Genomic DNA, 22,879 nt, shown 5'->3' on the forward strand with positions numbered 1-22,879 from the left:
CTACAATCACCAATACGAAAACAAAAAAGTGTATATATTGGGTGAGATTCTTTGAGAATTGTCTCCTTCACCTTGACTTAGGCTGTGTGGGAACTGTGCCTGGTACCCTAGGCCTCACACACATCCTGCCTGGGCTACTCTGGGGGTTGCCCCCCCACATTCATGCTGGATAGTGGAAGTGTGGGTATTTATTATTTTTTGTACATATACTAATTATTTCTTTTTGAAATTGTTTTATTTTATACACATACATAAAACTGAGAACATTTATTTCTTTCAAAAGCACATTTTCTAACTGCTTGCTGCTAATTTTTATATACTGATTTTTCCACAACACATACATTGATTTGCATTCCTAATCGTCCATCTAAAATCCTTCCCTAACTCCCATTAATTCCAAAAATGTGCAGCTTCTGTTTAGATTTCTAAGGAAATAACTATACTGTCAATGGATAATGAGTTGCCCTTATCTGAATTTTAACATATTTTTCTTAAAAATGTGATGATATAGAATTATTTCAGCAAACTATGCAGTACATAAAAATAAGGCTGCACAATAATGATGTCCTGGGATAAAGCGAAAATAAATGTCAGCGAATCCACATTGATATCAATAAATAACTGAATAAGTAAATGAGGCGAAGGGACAGCTCTTCCTGACAGAACCGCTCTTAAGTCCCTGGGCTGGAGGCGAAGACTGGGCGCAGGGCGGGCGGTGACAGCTCGGAACCTTGCGGCCGACTCCCGCCCAGGGCGAGGGGACTGGATCCGGCGCGGTGCTGAGCAGAAGCGAAAGGCAGGCACTCGGGTCTCTACACCGCAAGGGTCCAGCGGTGGCCGCGGAGTCTCCTGGGACGCGCACATCCGGGTCCCGGCGCGCGCACGCGCATTTGTACCGAACATGGCCGCGGCAGCTCCCGCCGCTGCCGCAGGTGCCGCCGGCCAGTCTCCGGTGAGTCCGCTGCGCCCCTCGCCCTTTCGGTTCCCCGATTTCCCCCGAGGGCGGTGTGTGTGTCGCGGGGGGCGGTGTCCGCTGGGTCTTGGTGACGCAGGAGCGGAGCGTCTGCCGGCGGGTTTCCCGGGGTCAGTGGGCGCGTCCGACTCGCAGGGCCGGGGGTCCGCCCGAGGCGCGGCGGCCCTAGCGAGTGAGGACGCCCCCGGCCAATGTAGACGCCCCCCTTCTGCGGTGTGGATGTCCCCCGACGGGTGTGGACGCCCCCCTTTTGCAGTGTGGACGTCCCATGCAGTTGAGGACGCCCCCTCCGGCAGGTGTGGACGCCCCCCTTCTGCAGTGTGGACGTCCCCTGCAGTTAAGGACACCCCCCGGCGAGTGTGGACGCCCCGCTGCGGGTGTGGACGTACCTCGGCGGGTGTGGAAGCTCCCTCTTAGGGTGAGGACGCCCTAGCGATTTCCTCCGCGTTTCCCGGCGGTTCCGCGCTCGTCCTTCCATAGGTGCCTTTTTGCCCCTGCCTGCCGGGTGTCCTGGCCCGGCCGCTGGGGCGAGCCCCGGGTCTGCCGCCCTTCTGCTGCCGGGTGGTGGGAGGGCCCGTGTGGGCGTCGGTGGGTCTCGGGCCGAGGTGGCCGCGTTGCGTCCGCAGACTGTGCCGTTTCCCACCACTCGGCAGACCGGGAGGTGTCAAATCACCTGTTTTTTTCCCCACCTAATAGCTGCAAAATCAGATCTTGCTGCACTTCTCAATGAGGGCTGCGTTTTTCCAGCTGTTAGTGGCCACTTCGCTTTCCTCTTCCTTGGTTTAGTGGGTTCCTTTCCTTAGCTCCTCTTCCCGCAGTAGTTTACGATAAAAGTTTTTCTGCATATAGAAAAGTTAAGACACTTGTGCGTCCTTATACCAACTCATTAACTCTCTGCTATACTTGCTGTATGCCCTATATTTGTTCCCTTTGTCCACCCTTTTAGCCACCCACTAATCTTTTTGGGATACAGTCAAAGTAAATGGCAGATATCACTCCACTCCCCCCTCAAACACCTTACTACGCTTAACATCAGTTAGAGTTCAATATTGCTTTTTAAATTTTTGAGGGAAAACTGACTTACATTGAAATGCACAGATACTCATTGTATCACTGGATGAGTTTTGGCAAATGCAGTCCAAACCTTTATCAAAATTACCATCACCCCAGAAAGATCCCTTATCCTTTGCCAATTTAAAAAAAATTGCTTATTAGCGACTTGGGCTTGTAAAAATATGTTTTGAACACTAAGACTTTGTTACTTTTTCTACCCACAGCAAGCAACTTTTCTCCCTTCTATTGATTGTTTCTCTCCCTTAGCACTCGACTTTTTATTTTGAAGTTTTACACCTACAGAAATGTTGCAGGAATAGTTCAATAAACACTTGTAAAACCATCCAGATTATCAAGTTATTAATACTTTGCCTCATTAGCTTTACCCTACTTTTCTCCCTGCCTCAAACACACATCTTTTTATATCTTACACACCCTCCCACAAGAAGACAAAAGGTTTATCACTCACATAATGAGACTGTCTTGGAGAGCAGGGCAGACTTCCCATGATGATCCAAAAAAGTGTGAGTGGGACTCCCCTGGTGGCCCAATGGTTAAGTCTTCTCCCTTCCACTGCAGGGGGCGTGGGTTCAATCCCTGGCCGGGGAACTAAGATCCGGAATGCCACGTGGCGCGGCCAAAAACCAAATAAACAAAAATCGTGAGACAGCAGGAAAAGGAAGCTCGCTGGGCTTCTGTAGTGATTAATGGAGTTGAGATGAGGGTGGCCTTGCATTGGTTGGGGCTTGCATGGTTTGAACTTCCTGCCAACACCAAGGAGAAAACACTCAGGCTTTCTTGTTAGTTTGCCTCGTTTGCAGAAGGAGAAGGGGCAGTAGGTGGTGGTGAGGATGGGGGGTTGAAAGCTGTCAGCAGTCAGTCATCAAAAATGAAGTCAGGGGCTTCCCTGGTGGCGCAATGGTTGAGAGTCCGCCTGCCGATGCAGGGGACATGGGTTCGTGCCCCGGTCCGGGAAGATCCCACATGCCGCGGAGCGGCTAGGCCCATAAGCCATGGCCGCTGAGCCTGCGCGTCTGGAGCCTGTGCTCCGCAACGGGAGAGGCCACAACAGTGAGAGGCCCGCGTATCGCAAAAAAAAAAAAGAAGTCAGGCTGTTAATCACAATTGGTAATGAGGTGGGTAACTTTATTTGGACAGGACTAAAGTTAGTGGCAAACAATTTATTTTTGTTAAAGAATGTATCATTTGAAGAAGTAAACATTATCATGTGTGATCCACAGAGATGGCAAGAACCATGCAGATGGGGTCAGTCATCTGAGGTCTGGCAACCATTGATGTCAAACATCCAGTCATTGGGCTTAAGTGGATCCCTCTGCAGGGTCATAGAGACTGGGTATAAAGCCCTTCAGAGGTGAGTGCCTGGGAATGGAATTCTCCACAAGCTTTATTTTATTTATTTATCAATTTATTTATTTTTATTTTTGGCTGCATTGGGTCTTCGTTGCTGCACGCAAGCTTTCTCTAGTTGTGGCGAGCGGGGGCTGTTCTCCCTTTTGGTGCACGGGCTTCTCATTGTGGTGGCTTCTCTTGTTGCGGAGTATGGGCTCTAGGTGCGCGGGCTCAGTAGTTGTGGCTCGTGGGCTCAGTGGTTGTGGCACACGGGCTCAGTAGTTGTGGCTTGTGGGCTCTAGAGTGCAGGCTCAGTAGTTGTGGTGCACAGGCTCAGTAGTTGTGGCTTGCAGGCTTTAGAGAGCAGTCTCAGTAGTTGGCTCACGGGCTCAGTAGTTGGCTTGTGGGCTCAGTAGTTGTGGCTCGCGGACTCTAGAGCATGGGCTCAGTAGTTGTGGCCCACGGGCTCAGTAGTTGTGGCTTGCAGGCTTTAGAGAGCAGTCTCAGTAGTCATGGCTTGTGGGCACAGTAGTTGTGGCTCGTGGGCTCTTGTGTGCAGGCTCAGTAGTTGTGGCCTGTGGGCTCTAGAGCACAGGCTCAGTAGCTGTGGCACATGGGCTCAGTAGTTGTGGCCCATGGACTCTAGAGTACAGCCTCAGTAGTTGTGGCTCACGGGCTCTGTTGTTGTGGCACGTGGGCTAAGTAGTTGTGGCTTGTGGGCTTGGTGTGGCACACGGGCTCAGCAGTTGTGGCCCACGGGCTCAGTAGTTGTGGCCCACGGGCTTCAGTAGTTGTGGCACACGGGCTCAGTAGTTGTGGCCCATGGGCTCTAGAGCGCAGGCTCAGTAGTTGTGGCGCACGGGCTTAGTTGCTCTGCAGCTTGTGGGATCTTCCCAGGCCAGGGCTGGAACCCGTGTCCCCTGTGTCAGCAGGCATGTTCCTAACCACTGCACCACCAGGGAAGCCCTCTCCGCAAGCTTTAATCCCAAGATATCAGAAACATGCCAAGTGGAGTCTAGACCAGTAGTTCCGACTCCCAACAGATTCAACACCTGCTTAATTGTTTAAATAGCTGTATTGAGGTATAATTCATATACCATATAATTCACCCTCTAAGGTATACCATTCAGTGCTTCTTAGTATATTCACCAAGTGGTGCAGCCATCACCCAGATCAGTTTTAGAATATTTTCATCATGCCCCCAAAGAAAACCCCTGTCCGTTAGCACTCACTTCCCATTTCCTCCATCCTTCTTAGCCCCAGGCAATTACTAATCTACTTTCTGTCTCTGCATTTGCCTATTGTAGGCGTTTCATATAAATGGCCATACAATATGTAGTCCTTTGTTTTGGTTTCTTTCACTTAAAAATGTTTTCAAGGTTCATCCATGTTACAATGTATCAGTACTTGGTTCATTTTTATAGATGCATAATATTCCCTTGTATGAATATATTAATTTGTTTATCCATTCATCAGTTGATAACCATTTGAGTTGCTTCCATTTTGGGAGTATTACGAATAATGCTTCTGTGAACATTCACATACAAGTTTTGTGGGGTTTTTTTTGTGGAAATATGTCTTCATTTCTCTTGGATGACCTAGGAGTGGAACTGATTGTAGCCACACTAGGGGGTGTGAAATGGTATCTCGTTGTGTTTTTGATTTGCAGTTCCCTGATGGTTAATGATATTGAGCTTCTTTTCATTATGCTTATTGGCCTTTTGTATATCTTCTTTGGAGAATTGTCTATTCAGATCCTTTGCCCATTTATGAAATGGGTTATTGGTCTTTTAATTATTGAACTGTAAGGGTTGTTTATTTATTCTGGATACCAGTGCCTTATCAGATATATGATTTGCAAATATTTTATCCTATCCTGTGGATTGTCATTTTACTTTCTTAGTAACATTCTTTGAAGCACAGAAGGTTTTAATTTTGATTAGTCCAGTTTATCTACTGTGTCACTTGTGCTTTTGGTGTTGTATTCAGGTTTCTGAAGAATTATGCCTATGTTTTTCATTTAAGAGTTTTATAGCTTTAGCTTGTATATTTAAGCTTGTGATGCATTTTGGGTTATTTTTTGTGTAATGCTCAGTCTTTCTTCTTTTTTTAAAGGTGGATTGTCTGAAGCCATTCTGTCTCTGCTCTTTCCACAGGAGGAGTTCTACTTTTTTAAAAAATTTATTTATTTTATTTAATTTATTTTTGTCTGTGTTGGGTCTTTGTTGCTGTGCACGGGCCTTCTCTAGTTGTGGTGAGCAGGGGCTACTCTTCGTTGCGGTGCATGGGCTTCTCACTGTGGTGGCTTCTCTTGTTACGGAGCACAGGCTCTAGGCGCGTGGGTTTCAGTAGTTGTGGCTCGCGGGCTCTAGAGCGCAGGCTCAGTAGTTGTGGCTCGCGAGCTTAGTTGCTCCGCAGCATGTAGGATCTTCCCGGACCAGGGCTGGAACCTCTGTCCCCTGCATTGGCAGGCAGATTCTTAACCACTGTGCCAACAGGGAAGCCCAATGCTCAGTCTTTATGATCAATAGTAGCAATATGCCTTTTACTGTCCTGAAAAGAATTATATAGATAATATTAAATACTCATATAACTTTAAAAATTAAATGTAAAGAATCAATAAAAGGAAAGGCATTTGTATTAAAAAAATTACCTCTATATTTAAATGTTTGGCACAGCTACCTGGAGAACATAAGAAGCAGTCTGCTGCTGGAGGTTGTAGGTTTGGATTAAGAGAAATGGGACAGTCAGAATTCATTGTCTTCAGTGCAGTTGAATGAGGTGAGGTATGGCTGGATGTTGCTGGAACAGTGAATGTTGTGGGTGGATCCAGACCAGGTGTATTAAATAGGAATGGAAGAAAGTACCTTGGTGGAAGCAGGTTCTAAGCACTTACGCAGTTAAGGCAACCCAGGCTGTCTGGATGATCTGGGGTGACAGGTGAAGGGTCAGTCACCCCCTCTGCTATGACCTGGAACAACATCAGGACAATTTATCACAGAAAACAGTTCTCCAAACAGACCTGAAGTCTCAGCATGTGCTGGGGCAACATTCAGTGTATAGAAAGCCTTAGAGACCACCTTCTTTGGTGGCCATGGGGAAGAGAAGGACAGGCTGGGGAAAATGAGTCATACTGGGGCTCCAGAGAAGTGGTATTGTGAATATCTGAGGTCAGAGGATGAGTGGGGTGGGGGAGGAATAGAGACTTCCCCCCGCCCAAATTTGTGAACAGCATCAAGGTGAATTTTTTACAACATAGTTTTGGTATCATTGTAGTGCCAAAAATAGCTACACGGATGTGTATGAGGGCAATAATACGAGATTTTTAAAACAACCTTAATTAATGAAATTCAGTGTAGTTCCTGCATTAAATACCCTAATTTAATACTATTTCCCTGAAGTCTGTCCTAATGTCCTCCTGTATGCTTCTGATTGTTCTTTTTGCAGTAACCGCTATGGCACTCAGGCCCTCACTGATTGAGTGTAGAGTTGGAATGGCCAGTTTTGGTCAAGGAGAGAGATGCAAAATAGGGAATGAGTTCATAAATTCAGGGCTGTATCTGGATTTCCATTCAACTTCCTTCCCCTAAATGAAGGCACCTTTTCCCTGATGTCTTGTAACACACGTAGTATTATTCTGTAGTTCAGTACCCCAGGTTAATACCTGCAGGGATTTCGGTCCACAGGTTGGTCAAACATCACGTGGAGCAGTCCCAGGTGTATTAGCAAGTATGCATCCCTGGTCCAGGGCCATCAGATGCTAGTAGTTCCCCCCCCCCCCCCCCCCCCCCCCCCGCTTCCGTCTTTGTGACAACCTGACACCTCCACAGATTTCTGGATGCCCCCAGGGGAAATACTGCCAAGGTCAAGCGCTGCAGGTCAGGCTAGGTGAAACTTGTCCCCTTATAGGTGTAAATTTACTTATCACAGCTTTATTGAAATACAATTCATATATCATATGATTCATTCATTCAAAGTGCACAACTCGGTGGTTTTTAGTATATGCACGAAGTTGTGCAGCCATCACCACTATATATTTCCAAAACGTTTTCATCAATCCAAGAAGAAACCCCATACCAATTAGGAGTCACTCCCCATACTGCCTTCTCCCAGCTCCTGGCAGCCACTAATTGACTCTCAGTGTGTATGGAATTGCCTTTTCCGGATGTTTCACTTAAATGTGATCATATGAACACTATGGAGTCTTTTGTGTCTGAGTTCTTTTTTTTGTGTGTGTGTGTGTGTCTGAGTTCTTTTACTGCGTATAATGTTTTCAGGATTCATCTGTGTTATTGAAGCATTTATCAGTATTTCACTCCTTCTTAAGCCTGAAGAATATTCCATTGTGTGTATTTCGACATTTTGTTTATCCACTCATCGGTTGGTAGACATTTATTTGGGTTGTTTCCGCTTTTGTTTATCATGAATAGTGCTGTTGTGTACTCATAATTCATGGAGAAGTTTACGTGTAGACATATGTTTACATTTTTCTTGAGTAGATACCTAGGAGTGGAATTGCAGGGTCATATGATAACTCTGTTTAACTTTTTGAGAAACTGTCAGACTGTTTTCCAAAGCAGCTGCACCATTTTATTTATTTATTTATTTTTTGGCTGTGTTGGATCTTTGTTGCTGCTCGCGGGTTTTCTCTAGTTGTGGTGCGCAGGGGCTAGAGCACGGGCTCTAGGTGCGCGGGCTTCAGTAGTTGTGGCACATGGGCTTGGGTGCTCCATGGCATGTGGGATCTTTCCGGACCAGGGATCAAACCTGTGTCTCCTGCATTGGCAGGTGAATTCTTAACCACTGCGCCACCAGGGAGGTCCCAGCTGTACCATTTTACATTCCCCCCAACAGTGTGTGAGGGTTTCAGTTTCTCCACATGCTCACAACACTTGTTATTGTCTTTTTTTTTTTTTTTGCCGTGCTGTGTGGCTTGACCCCGACCACGGATTGAACCCAGGCCCATGGCAGTGAAAGCCTGGGTTTTTTTTTTTTTTTTTTTTTTTGCGGTACGCGGGCCTCTCACTGTTGTGGCCTCTCCCGTTGCGGAGCACAGGCTCCGGACGCGCAGGCTCAGCGGCCATGGCTCACAGGCCTAGCCGTTCCGCGGCATGTGGGATCTTCCCGGACCGGGACACGAACCCACGTCCCCTGCATCGGCAGGCGGACTCTCAACCCCTGCGCCACCAGGGAAGCCCCTAAGCCTGGGTTTTGATTAGCATTTCCCTAGTAACTAATGATGTTGATCATCTTTTCATGTGCTTATTGGCCATGTGTATGTCTTCTTTGGAGAAATGTTTATTCAGATCCTTTGCCTATTTTTAAAATTTGGTTGTCCTGTAATTATTGGGCTATAAGAGTTTTTTATATCTTCTGCAAGTCCTTTATCAGATACGTGCTTTGTAAGTATTTTCTCCTGTTTGGTAGGTTGTCTTTTCACTTTCCTAGTGGTATGTAAGTCTTATTTCAATAAAGGAAGTATCTATTATAGATGAAATGGACATTCCCTTTGCTTCTCTAGGGCTGTTCCCTTCCACACTCCCAAGACAGTCATGATCACAGCTTTGGTAGATGTGTTGCCAGGGCATTTTAATATTTTTACTTCGAGAATACTTTGTCTAAAAATTTGAACTAAGTGGTATCATCCTATATATGTCTGACTTACCTCATTTCTTTTAAGTGCACACATACATCCTCCCCTTACAGACTTGTAGGGAGGTGCTGTCCATCTCTTGTTTCCACAGGACAGCTGTAGGCCACCCAGGCCCCAGTCTACTCAGAAGGCTCAGAAGAGGAAACATGCAGCATGGTAATAAGGCAGCCTCAGGAGGTCTGAAAAGCAGGAGCAGCCAGGAGTGACAGCTGGGGATATGGTCCTCCTGGCCAGCTGGCCCTCCACATCACTGTTGAATGCTGTGGACGTAGCAGGCCTCTGGGGTCTTGGCCTTGGCTTCAGACTGAACAATTCTCATGTTTCCTCACGTGTGATGTTTACCTTAATTCCCTGTGTTCATAGTTGATAAGAATTTTCATCATGAGTTGGAGCTTTCCTTAAAATACCTTATCAATTTATTGACGTAGGGTAAAGGCGTCTACTACTTTAATCTGAGAGCATTTTGATCAAGAGTCTGGGTGAGATTTGTTCAAATTACTTTCTGAATTTATTGAGATAGGATGTAGGGGGCTGTCTTCTACTTTAATCTGAAAATGTCGGGAATCGTATCAGTAGATGTTCTAATGTTTCATAGGCCTTCTTTTGTAGGATAAATCTAATGTTGCCATTTTGATAACTTTCTTCTGTTTCTTAATTAAATCCCCCTTTTATGACGAATATCACCTATGTATGCCTTCTTGTTCTTTATTTTATGATTACTCTTGCCAAAGGTAATTTCATTAGTCTTTTCAAATAACAGACTTTTGGTTTTCTTCATGTTCTTGGCTGTTTCCTTGTTTTTGGTTTCTGTAATTTTTGATCTTACCTTTATTATCACCTTCCTTTCACCTCCTGTTGGTTTCCTCTGTGGCTCTTTCCCTTACTTCTTAAGTCGAACAGTGATCTCACTAACTTTCAGTCTTCTCTTTAAAATACAAGATTAGGGACTTCCCTGGCAGTCCAGTGGTTAGGACTCTTCGCTTTCACTGCTGAGGGCACAGGTTCAATCCGTGGTTGGGGAACTAAGGTCCCGCAAGCTGCATAGCATGGCCACAAAAAACAAAAACAAAAACAAAACAAAACAAAAACAAAAAACAATAACAAAAAAAACCAAACCAAAAAAAAAGCCCCATGCATTAAAGACCAACATTTTTCGCCTAGCAACTTGTTTAGCTGCACCCTCCTTTGCTACATGTTTTGAGATGTGCCATCATCATCAGTTGTTCAGTTCTCCGTGTTTTCTAAGTAGATGCTTTCTAATTTGCATCAACATTTCTCTGTGAGTTACTGAGAAACAGGTTTTCATTTTTCCAAATAAATAGGGTTTTTTTTTTAAACTTACTATTATTTTTTGTATTTGGCGTTCTTTCTGTTACTGGTTTTTAACTTGAACACATTTGTAGTCAAGAGACTGTGGTCTGGTCTTTGTTGAACTTATTCTTTGGCCTGGTTTATGACCAATGTTAGCAAATGTTCCACTTGTGCTTGGAAAGCCTTTGGCTCTAATTGTTGGTAGTGGGTCTTCAGTCAGCTGTGTGACCAGGCTGGCTAATTACATTCTCTTATGCTTGTCTCTGTTCAGTCTTCTGCATTTCCATTTCTGAAAGAGGCTCATAAACCCTCCCAGTATGGCTGGATTTGCTGACTTTGCTCTGTGTTTGGAGGCATGCTGTTAACGTAGACATCTTTGCCATTGTTATATTGCCCTTTTATCATCCTTGAAGTTTATTGTTTGTTAGCAAAACACCATTCAATCTTTGTTTGGTTAGCATTTGTCTGTTCCGAACTTTTGCTTTTGTCTTCTGTGTCCTTTTGCTTTTGGTGTCTGTTACAAACACATTTTTAAATGCAGTCTGACACAGTGTTTATCTTGCCCATCAAAGCCACTTACATTTATTGTTATTGTGATGTCCTATTTTATACTTTCTATCTTAACTTGTCCTTTTTGAGCTTTCCCCCTTAGCACCTTCTTCTGGATTGATCTGTTTTTTTTCCTTTTCTTTATTATTCTTTTCTCCTGTAACAGGGTTTTTCCACTTCAGCACTATTTACTTTTGAGTTTTGAGGCTGGTCATTCTATGTGTGAGAGGCTGTCTTGTGTTTTAAAGGTATTTCACAGCATCCCTAGATTACAGTAGCATCTGACCCCAAGTCATGACAGCCAAAAATGTTCCCAGATGTTGCCAAGTGTCTTTTGAGGGTAAAACCGTCTCTGGTTGAGAACCACTGCTCTGTGGGCTTGGAAGTTTTACATGACATTTATTCTTTTATTCCTGACTTGACCAGGTCTAACATGAATCATGAACAATATAAGAATGTCAGGACACTTAATTTTGCTACCCTGTTTTCATCTCACAGGCCACTCCATTCAGTATTTTAGTCCATCCCATTGTTAACCCCTGAGTCATTGTTACTGCTTCATTTTATGCGGTCAGTGCTGGATATTATTTAAATACATGTTCTCTCCATTCCTTCCTTCTGGGTTTTTTTTTTTCCCTGAAGAACAGTTTTTTTCTAACTCTTTTGGCAAGTGTCCTTGGAGATAAACCCTGCTTTTGCTTTTCTGAAGTTGCCTTTATCTTTCACTCTTTTTTAAAAATTTTTATTTATTTATTTAATTTTGGCTGCGTTGGGCCTTCATTGCTGCATGTGGGCTTTCTCTAGTTGTGGTGAGCAGGGGCTACTCTTCGTTGTGGTGCACGGGCAGTGAGAAGCGGTGGCTTCTCTTGTTGCAGAGCACGGGCTCTAGGGGCATGGGCTTCAGTAGTTGTGGCATTAGGGCTCAGTAGTTGTGGCTTGTGGGCTCTAGAGTGCAGGCTTAGTAGTGGTGGCGCAGCAATACCACAACACTACTGTGGAACAGCAATGGGCTTAGTTGCTCTGTGGCATGTGGGATCTTCCCACACCAGGGCTCAAACCCATGTCCCCTGCATTGGCAGGCAGATTCCCAACCACTGTGCCACCAGGGAAGTCCCTTACTTTCACTCTGACAGTTTTTTCCTTCGGCACTTTGATGGTAATCTTCCATTACTATCAGGTTTCTATTTTTGTTACCAAGTTAATCACAGTACTGCTCACTCTTTCACTGGTTGTCTTTTTCCTGGTGGCCTTTAAGACCATCTCCTTAGGTATAGCTTGATGTCCAGTTATGCTTGGGACTCAGGCTTTCTGAATCTAAGACACCACCAAGTGGTATTGCAAGGTGGCAGAATGTGCCATTTCATGTTTCGATGGCCACTACCAAGTTACACCGCCAAGTGGACTGACCTCTTTACGTGCCCACCAACTCTCTTCTTGCATGACCTGCTCAAGCATTATATTATCATGCCTTGTTTTACTTTTACTCATCTGAAATGTGCATATTTTGTATTCTTAAAGTTACAGTTTGTAAATGCCTTTAGGTGCGAATGAGCAAGAATTCATGTATTCAGGACATTTCTATTTTCTCTCCATCAAGTTCCTCCTTGTACCATTTATCCAGTTTTTTCCCTTTTATGTGCTATTCTGGAAGAATTTTTTTATAGATATCTGGCACTATTCCTTTGTCTCTTTTATACTTTATAGTATCGTCTCTCCACCTGCCACTTGTATTTTGACTCTTACTCTATTTTTTGTTGTTTGGAAATTTTAAAAAATTAATTTGTTTTATTTTTGGCTGTGCTGGGTCTTTGTTGCTGCGCGCGGGCTTTCTCTAGTTGCAGTGAGCAGGGGCTACTCTTCATTGTGGTGCACGGGCTTCTCACTGCGGTGGCTTCTCTTGTTGCAGAGCACGGGCTACAGGTGCATGGGCTTCAGTAGTTGTGGCATGCAGGCTCAGTAGTTGTGCCTCGTGGGCTCTAGAGCGCAGGCTCAGTAGTTGTGGCACATGGGCTTAGTTGCTCTGTGGCATGTGGGATATTCCCGGACCAGGGCTCAAACCCGTGTCCCCTTCATTGGCAGGCAGATTCTTAACTACTGTGCCACCAGGGAAGCCCGAGAGCCAGTTTTCTTGATATCTTCAAGTCAAAGGAGTGGGAGCATGGTTAGAGAAAGATCCATAACAGTGAAGACACTGGCACACTTACAGTACTGTCTGTTCCCCAGCTCAGAGCCAGCACACATGATGTAATTCTCATAATAACCCTGCAGGAAGGTCATTGACAGATCTAGGAATTTCAGAAGTGTCAGGTCACCAGGCCTGTGTTGTGTCCCATCCACGAAGGCAGAACTCTGACCACAAAGGTGGGGTGAAAACTGCTCATTCAATGCTATTGTAAGCCCATTGTGAAGTGGAGGATCTGGAGTGTGTACTGGTTATTGGTAGGGGAAGTGCGTGATGGGGACAAGATCACAGTGGCCGAGATGTGTTACTGTGTCATCAGAGTGACACCTGGCCTCTGATCTCCCATGTCTCAGGCTAATCCTTTTGGTGATATTTACCCCCAACACCATTCCCCCTGCTTGTTCTCTAGGAGGGTGGAAATGCCATGTGGCTCTTCTTGAGCCTGTTCTTGGCTCCATCCCTCGACTCTCACAGTATCTCTCCCTCATATAGATCTGAATTTCAAAAAGAAAACAAGTAAAAAGACACACTTACACACTTGGCCTGTCACCATCTTTCATTCCTCTTCCACACACGACTTCATGTACTTAAGTCTGTCTTTTTCATTCTTTGCTTTCCAGCCTGGGACAGAAGATTGAAAATGACAGCTGAGAACATTCCTGAGGAAGAACTGTCCTGTGACATGGAGGTGGAAGGATTTACACGAGAGGGTCCTCATTTCTCCATTCTAGGTAACAGTTGGGACTGTGAGAACCAGGGGGGACATTTGAGGCAATCAGCTTTAACTCAGGAGGAACCAGGAGCTCAGGAAGCAATTCGTGAATATCCCGGATTTGGGGAGCATTTGAGCGTGAGCCCAGACCTTCCACGACGTCAGAGAGTTTCCACAAGAAACGGTTTCCATGTACGTGGCTCAGGTGTTAAAAGCCTGGATTGTGACCCAGCTTTACACAATTGTCAGAAAAGTTACGTAGCTAAGAGAACGGGTGACAGTGACACCTGTGGGAAAGCCTTCAACCATTCCATAGAAGTTATTCAATTTGGAAGAACTCAAACTAGAGAGAAACCCTATAAATACCCTGAAAGTGTTAAGTCTTTCAACCATTTTACCCCTCTTGTTGAACAAAAAATAATGAAAAGAGGGAAGAAACTGTATGAAGGTAAGGACTTTGGGGACATCTTTACCCTGAGTTCATCTCTTAATGAAAACAGGAGGAACAGCCCTGGAGAAAAACTGTACACATGTACTGAATGTGGCAAGTGCTTCAAACGGAACTCTTCTCTTGTTTTGCATCACCGAACTCACACTGGAGAGAAACCTTATACCTGTAATGAGTGTGGAAAATCCTTCTCCAAGAACTATAACCTAATTGTGCATCAAAGAATCCATACAGGAGAGAAGCCCTATAAATGCAGTAAATGCGGGAAAGCCTTCAGTGATGGGTCAGCTCTGACACAACACCAGAGAATTCACACTGGGGAGAAACCTTATGAATGTCTAGAATGTGGGAAAACCTTCAACCGAAATTCGTCCCTCATTCTGCATCAAAGAACTCATACAGGGGAAAAACCATATAGATGTAATGAGTGTGGGAAGCCTTTCACCGACATCTCCCACCTCACTGTGCATCTCAGAATCCACACTGGGGAGAAGCCTTATGAATGTAGCAAATGTGGAAAGGCCTTCCGAGATGGCTCATACCTCACCCAGCACGAGAGGACTCACACTGGAGAGAAGCCCTTTGAATGTGTGGAATGCGGGAAATCCTTCAACCGTAACTCTCACCTCATTGTGCATCAGAAAATCCATTCTGGGGAGAAACCCTATGAGTGTAAAGAATGTGGGAAAACTTTCATTGAGAGTGCTTACCTCATCAGGCACCAGAGGATTCATACTGGTGAGAAGCCCTATGGCTGTGATCAGTGTCAGAAACTTTTCAGGAACATCGCCGGCCTCATACGTCACCAGAGGACTCATACTGGCGAGAAGCCCTATGAGTGTAATCAGTGTGGTAAAGCTTTCAGGGACAGCTCCTGTCTGACCAAACACCAGAGAATTCACACTAAGGAGACCCCGTACCAGTGTCCAGATTGTGGAAAGTCCTTCAAGCAGAACTCTCACCTGGCAGTACATCAGAGGCTCCACAGCAGGGAGGGTCCCAGTCATTGTCCTCAGTGTGGGAAAACATTCAGAAGGAGCTCTTCCCTCATCCGACACCAAAGATCACACCCTGGAGAACAACCCATGGATATTTAATGAACGTGGGCCACACTCATCTTCCGACTGGCTCTCAAAAACCTATGTGAGAGAGAAGTGTCTTCAGGGGTGGCTCCTCCCTGTCAGTGGAAAAGACTGCTCTGAGCTGTCCAGCGGACTGGTGGATGTGAGACATTCCTCAGCCATCCTGTTACGTCTATACATTAGGGAACTCTTGCAGAGGATACAGGATGGTAGTAAATGTGGCAAAGGCTTCAGGGATGATTCAGCCTGTACCAAACATGATAGTGCATACACTGGAATAAAACCTGAGAAAGTCAGGTAGATACTTCCCTGGAGAACTCACCTACCCGTACATCCGAGTCCTTAAACTGGAAAGAGCCTGTGTAATCGGGAAGAGGAATCCTTTAAGAGGGAGTGTCTGCCTTACTGTTCGTAAGCAAACTCTTACTGGAATCCAGCGAGGGAAGCTGTCGGCAGGAGCCCTTGCTGTCTTAGCTGTGTCAGCAAAGGCATGCTGGTGAGAAACCCCACACAGTGCTCCAACTCACAGCAACCACAGAATTACAGCGGATTGACATTTGAATGTATTTCCGCGTTACATTCCTGCCAAGTGCTGAGGACTCGTTTCAGCAGGGGCACCTGGGTGAGGAAGTCGCTTGTGAATGAACAGTGATGTTATTCCTCTTAATATGGAGACCAAAGCAGGTTCTCCTAAGAAGGAAAGGGCTGCTGCTGAGAAATATGATGCGTTGCTCTAGTTGTTGAGACAAACAGAGAAACACTGAGTTGTTATGTTTACATTGTCACCCCTCATTGTTCATTTGGGACACTTGTGATTTGTTCCATGCAACCATGCCAAACCATGATGATAAAGGTTTTGTTGCCATATTGAAAACGCTTATAATATGGCCGGCAACCAAAAGCATAAAATAGAAAATTTGCCATGTAAAGTGTGCACACATACGGATGTAGGTTGGGAGTTGATCATAGAGAAATAAACATGGGGTCTCCTAAGTGACTGTTACTTGTGTATGATTTTTCCTCTCTCACAAATCATACATTGTTATAATCATTTGATGAGGAATAAAAAGGTGGAGATAAAAAGAGGTGAGTTTGGGTTTTCTTTGGACCTTTTTAAAACCAGAAGTGGCTAAGTCAGGGTCGCAGGGCAGTTGTAAGCATGGATGGGGGCATCTCGGCAGAAACTTCTCTGAATCAGCATCCCACAGCTCAGGGCCTAAGGATAACTTCCTTCTTTGGGACTTGGATAATGAGAGGGTGTTATTGTGAAGAAGAGGGTGGGTCTCTGGGAATGGGGAGTAGGAGGCTACAGAGAGGTCTGGGAGGACCTGGGAGCATCCCTCCTGAGGCCCTGCAGTGCTGGCTGGCTGAGAGCTGCTCACACTGGTTGGCATAGCCTCGGAGCCCCGGGGTGGCTCCCCTTGGAAGTTTGACTTGTTCCTATGGAGGCAGAGTCAGAGGGAAGGTCACTGAGCTAATGAAGGCTATGAGATAATAAATCTGCGTTGTTTTAAGCTATGTTTGTGGTACTTTGTTATGGCAACAATAGAAAACTAGCACAAGCATTAAAGAAAACTCATTCCTGCCCTTTCCCTCTTTCTTCTGGTCCTCCTTGCACTCTTTCAGCCTCCTCCTGGCTGAGACTGCAGCAGGGCCGCTGATAGTCTACACCTCACCTTCATACAAATTAGGAACACCAACCCCAACCCCACCCCCCGCAGGGCAATGCAAGAGGAAAACTCTCCTTGGTGCAGCTCTTGCTTTGGAGATGCTGCAATTGGATGTTGGGCTTCTCTACACCGGGGCTAACAGCTGAATCTGAGAGAGACCCAGGGCATAGCCTCTTTTTTTTTTTTTTAAATTAATTAATTTATTTTTGGCTGCGTTGGGTCTTCGTTGCTGTGCGTGGACTTTCTCTAGTTGCGGCGAGCAGGGGCTACTCTTCGTTGTGGTGCTCAGGCTTCTCATTGCGGTGGCTTCTCTTGTTGCGAAGCACGGGCTGTAGAGCGTGTGGGCTTCAGTAGTTGTGGCACATGGGCTTGGTTGCTCCGCAGCATGTGGGATCTTCCCAGGCCAGGGCTCGAACCCGTGTTCCCTGCATTGGCAAGTGGATTCTTAACCACTGCACCACCAGGGAAGCCCCAGGGCATAGCCTCTTACAAGCCTTGACTGATTGGTGGCCAGTACGGCTAGTTTTAACCATTCCTGTCCAGACCCAGGCCCTCTTCTGTTTTCCCACAGGCTGGGTTGCAATACTTGATTAACATAGCAGTCAGGAGGGTTTGATCCCTGGTTGGGGAACTAAGATCCCACATGCTGCGTGGCGCAGACAAAAAAATAAAAATAAAACACAGCAGTCAGGAACCCTCATTGATAGGCTGAATAATGGCCTCCCACATAGGTCTACATCCTAATCACTGGAACCTCTGATGGTTTATATGGCCAAGGGACTTGGAAGGAGTAATTAAGTCAAAGATCTGAGACAGGGAGATTATCCTGGGTTATCTGGGTGGGCCCAGTGTCATCACAGGGGTTCTTACAAGAGGGAAGCAGGAGGATCAGAGTCAGAATGGGATATGATGATGGAAGCAGCTTCTAGAAGCTGGAAAAGGCAGGGACACTGGTATCCCCCCTGGAGCCTCCAGAAGGAACCAGCCCTGCTGACACCTTGATTTTAGCCTCATATGACTCATTTCAGATTTCTGGCTCTGGAATACATTTGTGTAGTGGTTTTTAAAATATATATAAATTTATTTATTTATTTTTGGCTACATTGGGTCTTCCTTGCTGCACGCAGGCTTTCTCTAGTTGCAGTGAGCGGGGGCTACTCTTTGTTGCGGTGCGCGGGCTTCTCATTGCAGTGGCCTCTGTTGCGGAGCACAGGCTCTAGGCACGCAGGCTTCAGTAGTTGTGGCACATGGGCTCAGTAGTTGCAGCTCACGGGCTCTAGAGCACAGGCTCAGTAGTTGTGGCACCTGGGCTTAGTTGCTCCGCAGCATGTGGGATCTTCCCAGAGCAGGGCTCGAACCTGTGTCCCCTGCATTGGCAGGCAGATTCTTAACCACTGCGCCACCAGGGAAGTCCATTTGTGTAGTTTTAAGCCACAAAGTTTGTGGCAGTTTGTTACAGCAGCCATAGGAAATGAATACATTGCCCTTTCTAGTTCTTTTAGAACTTTAACCTTCCCTGCTCCTACCTGGAGAAGTATTCGGTGTGCATTCCCTTGCCCAGCAAGTTTAAAAACTCAGCTTGAAAAAAAAAAAGGAATTCCCTGGCAGTCCAGTGGTTAGGACTCTGTGCTTCCACTGCTGGGGGCCCGGGTTCAATCCCTGGTTGGGGAACTAAGATCTCACAGGCCTTACCACGAGGCCAAGAAACAAACCAAAAAAACCCTCTGGTGGTGTCTGTTTGCTGCTTTGAGAGAAAGCATGGCCTGCTCAACCAAGTGCCCTTTGGGAAATTCCAGAACTAGTCTTGAAAAATTAAGTCCTATTAATGAACAGCCATTAGTGAAAAGAGATCTCAGAAAAGTTAAGGATGAGATGCCCCGTACCTGTACTCCCAGCTTCCGCCCCCTTCGCTGGCTGAGGGGAAGGAACCTTTCAGCATTCTAATAGAAGTCCATCTCCTAAGAATGTGTAGAAGTTCCAGATGTGCTCTTGGTTCATAGATGGCCATCTTCTCGCAGTGTCCTCACATGGTGGAAGGGGCAGGAGAGTTCTCTGGGGTCTTGTTTATGAGGGCACTGATTCCATTCATGAGGACTGCATCCTCAGACCTAATCACCTCCCAAAGACCCCAGCTTCACATACCAGCATATTAGAGATTAGGAGCTCAACATGAATGGGATGGGGTGGGGGACCACAAACATTCAGTACGTAGGTTTTCATTCCTCTTGGTTAAATACCTAGGAGTGCGATTGTGGGTCATTACAGTAAGTCTATGTTGAGCTTTGTAAGAAACTGCAAAGCTCCTGTCCAAAGCGGTTGTGCTATATTGCTTTCCCACCAGCAACAAATGAGACTTTGTGATGCTTTGCAGCCTGGCCAGCCTTTGAAATTTCAATTTTTTAATTAATTTATTTTTTATAAATTAATTTATATTTTATTTTTGGCTGCGTTGGGTCTTCATTACTGTGCACGATCTTTCTCTAGTTGTGGCAAGCAGGGGCTACTCTTCGTTGTGGTGCACGGGCTTCTCACTGCAGTGGCTTCTCTTGTTGCAGAGCACGGGCTCTAGGCGCACAGGCTTCAATAGTTGTGGCTTGCGGGCTTCAGTAGCTGTGGCTCGTGGGCTCTAGAGCGCAGGCTCAGTAGTTGTGGTGCACGGGCTTAGTTGCTCCTTGGCATGTGGGATCTTCCCGGACCAGGGCTGGAACCCGTGTACCCTGCATTGGCAGGCGGATTCTTAACCACTGCATCACCAGGGAAGCCCCATAATGTTTTAATTGATAGCCCCGTCACCTCCCTGTTCCCTCTTCTCCCATCTCCCCTTTGGTCACTCTGTTCAAGTTTCAGTGGCCTCCCTGCTCTTCCTCATACACACCAGGCATGTTCTCATGTCAGGGCCTCTGCAATCCTTGTTCTCTGCACGGGGATCCTCTTCCCCCAACACCTTCTGGCTCAGGTCCTCCCCTCCTGCAATTTGTCAGTCACACAGCACCTACTCAGTGAGGCCTTCCCCGAATTCTCTTATTTAAAACTGCAACTGCCTCTGCCCAACAGTCACACTCTGTCCTCTTTCCCTGCTTTATGTCTCTCCAAGGCATCAACCCATGCGACTGATACATTGTGCTTGTTTACTTTCCCTGCTGGACTGTAAACACCTTGTTCTGTTTCCTGCTTTATCCCTGGCTGCTGGAATACTACAACAAGTACTCAATAAATGTTTGTTGAACTAAAAGAGCTAGATGGAGGTACACCAGCACAAGTGAACAGTGGGCAGCCACACCTTGGGTGCATGTCTTTGTTGTTTTCTGATTCTAAAGTAATCCTTGCTCACTGAAAGCCAAGACTTGGAATGTCCAGAAAAATATGAAAATAAGAAATCACATCCAGAGCCTCAGCTGTCACCAGCAATCATGATTCATGTTTTGGAAAACATCTTCCAGTTAATTCAATCCACAAACACTTGATGAGCATCTCCGATGTATGTCGGCACGTTGGTCCCTGTAGAGTCTAACTAGGAGCACGACAGACAGTGTGTCCAGCCTTGTGGAACTGGCTAGTTAGAAAGCAAGATGGGCATTTATCAAACTATCACAAAAGCATCGACGTGAACTTGAATAGGAAAAAGAAACAAAATAACAGCAGAGAGCTGTGAGGAGTGATTAACCAAGGGGTAGAGAAGGAAGACTGCCCCTGCAGGGAGTGGTATGTGCTGATGTGGGAGGGGAATTAGAGGCATGAGGGAGAAAGGGGTGAGGGGAGTGGGCAGGATAAGGTAGGTAGAGCCTTGTAGACCTCAGACCATGTTAGGGGAACACTCGGGGAGGAGACCCAGGAAGCAAGCAACCATGGGAAAAACGGAAAGGAGGCAGCCAGATGAAGATGAAATGGCCAAGAAGGGAGGAGGGGAGCTAAGGGTGGATGATGTTATGGACCAAGAGAGAATGGGATTTAGGGAGAAGAGACCCCCTCCACCGTGGGAGGGGCAAAAGGCCATAGGTGAAATGCCTTCGTGGACAGCAGTTGGGGAAATGGCTTCACTGGAGATGAGGCGGGTGTAGGGTTCAAGGCTGCCTTTGCCAAATTAAAAAAAACCACATTTACAAGGGCAGCACTTAAGACCCTAAGAGATGAATAGGTTGAGAGTGTGTTTAACCCAGAAGAAAATAGCAAATACATAAGTCTAGGATGTCTAGGCTTAGAGTGACCAAAGGAATTCAACTGAATCCTTTCTGGTAAATTAGATTAAACAATTTTTAAGTAGAAAAAATTTGTAGGTGTACAAATCAATGGATTTTAGTATTTTCATGAGGTCATGCAGTGATCACCATTCTTTAATTCCAGTACATTTCATTACCCCTCCCCCTCCAATTAGCAGTCACTGCCCATTCCCTCCTTCCTCCAGCCCCTGGCAACAACTAATATACTTCCTGTCTCTACAGATTTCACTACGCTGGACATTTCATATAAATGGTATCATACGACAGGTGCTGTGACTTCACTCAGCGTAATGTTGTCAGGGTTCATCCGTGTTGTAGCAAGTGTCAGTACTTCATTCCTTTTTATGGCTGAATAATATTTCATCATATGGCTATACTACATTTTGTTTGTCAGTTGATGGACCTTTGGGTTGTTTCCGCTTTGGGGCTCTTATGCATAAGGCTACTATAATTGTTCATGTACAAGTTTTTTTTTTGTGAATATATGCTTTCAGTACTCTTGAGTAGATGCCTTGGAGTGGAATAGCTGGGTTACATGGCAACTCTGTTTAACCTGTCCATGAAAATTCAATGAACAATCAAACTAAGAAGAGAAAGAAGAGGATTTTATTTGAGCCAAACTGAGGATTATAACCCAGGAGACTCTCAAAAAGCTCTGAGAACTGTACCACCTGCTGGAGGTCAAAGATACATTCATACACATTTTCGGGACAAAGGAACGTACATCAAAATGATACACTGATGTTGTACATAAAGTTCATCAAAGACACATAGTCCAGGTGAGCACAGACAATGTGAGCAGTGAGTCACCACGACCCCCTACAGAGTTGGGAAAGAACCCCGCCCGCCGCAGCTCGGAACCTGCGCATGCGCACAGCCAGGTGGCGCGCTGACAGGGAAGAGGAAGTCGACGGTCGGGTGTCCTGCACTGAGTTCACTTCAGGTGGTTCTTGGGCCTCGGTTTTCAACCCCCGGGCGGGGAGAGAGCCCTAGGTCTGGCTGTGGGGAGCGTCAGGGCGTCCAAGGCGACTGGCAGCTGCGCGGCGGCCACCTCCGGGCTGGGCGGGAGCGGGGTGGGCGCGGGTGCCCGGGAGTGGGGGGGGGACACCTTTGCCTGAGTGGCACGGACCCCCTTATCTCACGTTCTCCCCATGGGGCGCGGACCCCTTATTCCCTACTCCCATGGCGCGCAGACCCCCTAGTCTTCCCCCATACCCATGAGGTACGAACCCCCTATTCGCTCCTCCCCGTGATGTGCAGACGGCCATTCGCCTCTTCCCATGGGGCGCGGGCCCCTATAGCCCCCTCCTCTCCCTTCGTCCTTTCTCCTCCCGCGTGGGCGCATTCCCCTTCTTTCTCCCTCCTCCAGGGCACGACTCCCTAACCTCCTCCCGGTCCTTGCCTGTCTTCATTCTCTCAGGTGCGCAGCCCTCCGCCCCCCTGCCTAGGTTCAAACGCCTCCACCCCCGTCTCACAAGGTTTGGGCTTGCACAACCTGTTCAGTTTCCTGTGTCGCACTCCCAAGGATGCTTTCCCCTCTTTTCGTCTTCCTCACCCAACAGCCTTGTTCCTGCCCGCCCCCCTCTGCTCTTCCAAAGACCGATTCCCCCCTGCCCACTACGAACTCTCCCTCATCCCCAAACCCCGGTCGTGGACTGAGGTGCCCTTACCCACTGGCC

The 22,879-nt window shown here is 46.5% G+C and overlaps 1 protein-coding gene across 2 annotated transcripts; it reads left to right on the forward strand.

Annotated features, from left to right (window-relative positions):
* The first annotated feature begins 903 nt into the window (after positions 1–903).
* On the forward strand, positions 904–16,486 carry ZNF329 (zinc finger protein 329). 2 transcript variants are annotated; one of them, XM_060000895.1, is made up of 3 exons: positions 904–952; positions 3,268–3,398; positions 13,692–16,486. In XM_060000895.1, the coding sequence occupies exon 3, from the start codon at positions 13,712–13,714 to the stop codon at positions 15,326–15,328; it is 1,617 nt and encodes a 538-aa protein (XP_059856878.1). In that variant the 5' UTR covers positions 904–952; positions 3,268–3,398; positions 13,692–13,711; the 3' UTR covers positions 15,329–16,486. The 2 variants fall into 2 exon arrangements, with proteins under 2 accessions (XP_059856878.1, XP_059856879.1); XM_060000896.1 differs by lacking the exon at positions 3,268–3,398 and having other exon boundaries at positions 923–952.
* The last annotated feature ends 6,393 nt before the right edge of the window (positions 16,487–22,879 follow it).

Source organism: Delphinus delphis, chromosome 20, assembly GCF_949987515.2.
Source record: "Delphinus delphis chromosome 20, mDelDel1.2, whole genome shotgun sequence".
NCBI lineage: Eukaryota > Metazoa > Chordata > Mammalia > Artiodactyla > Delphinidae > Delphinus > Delphinus delphis.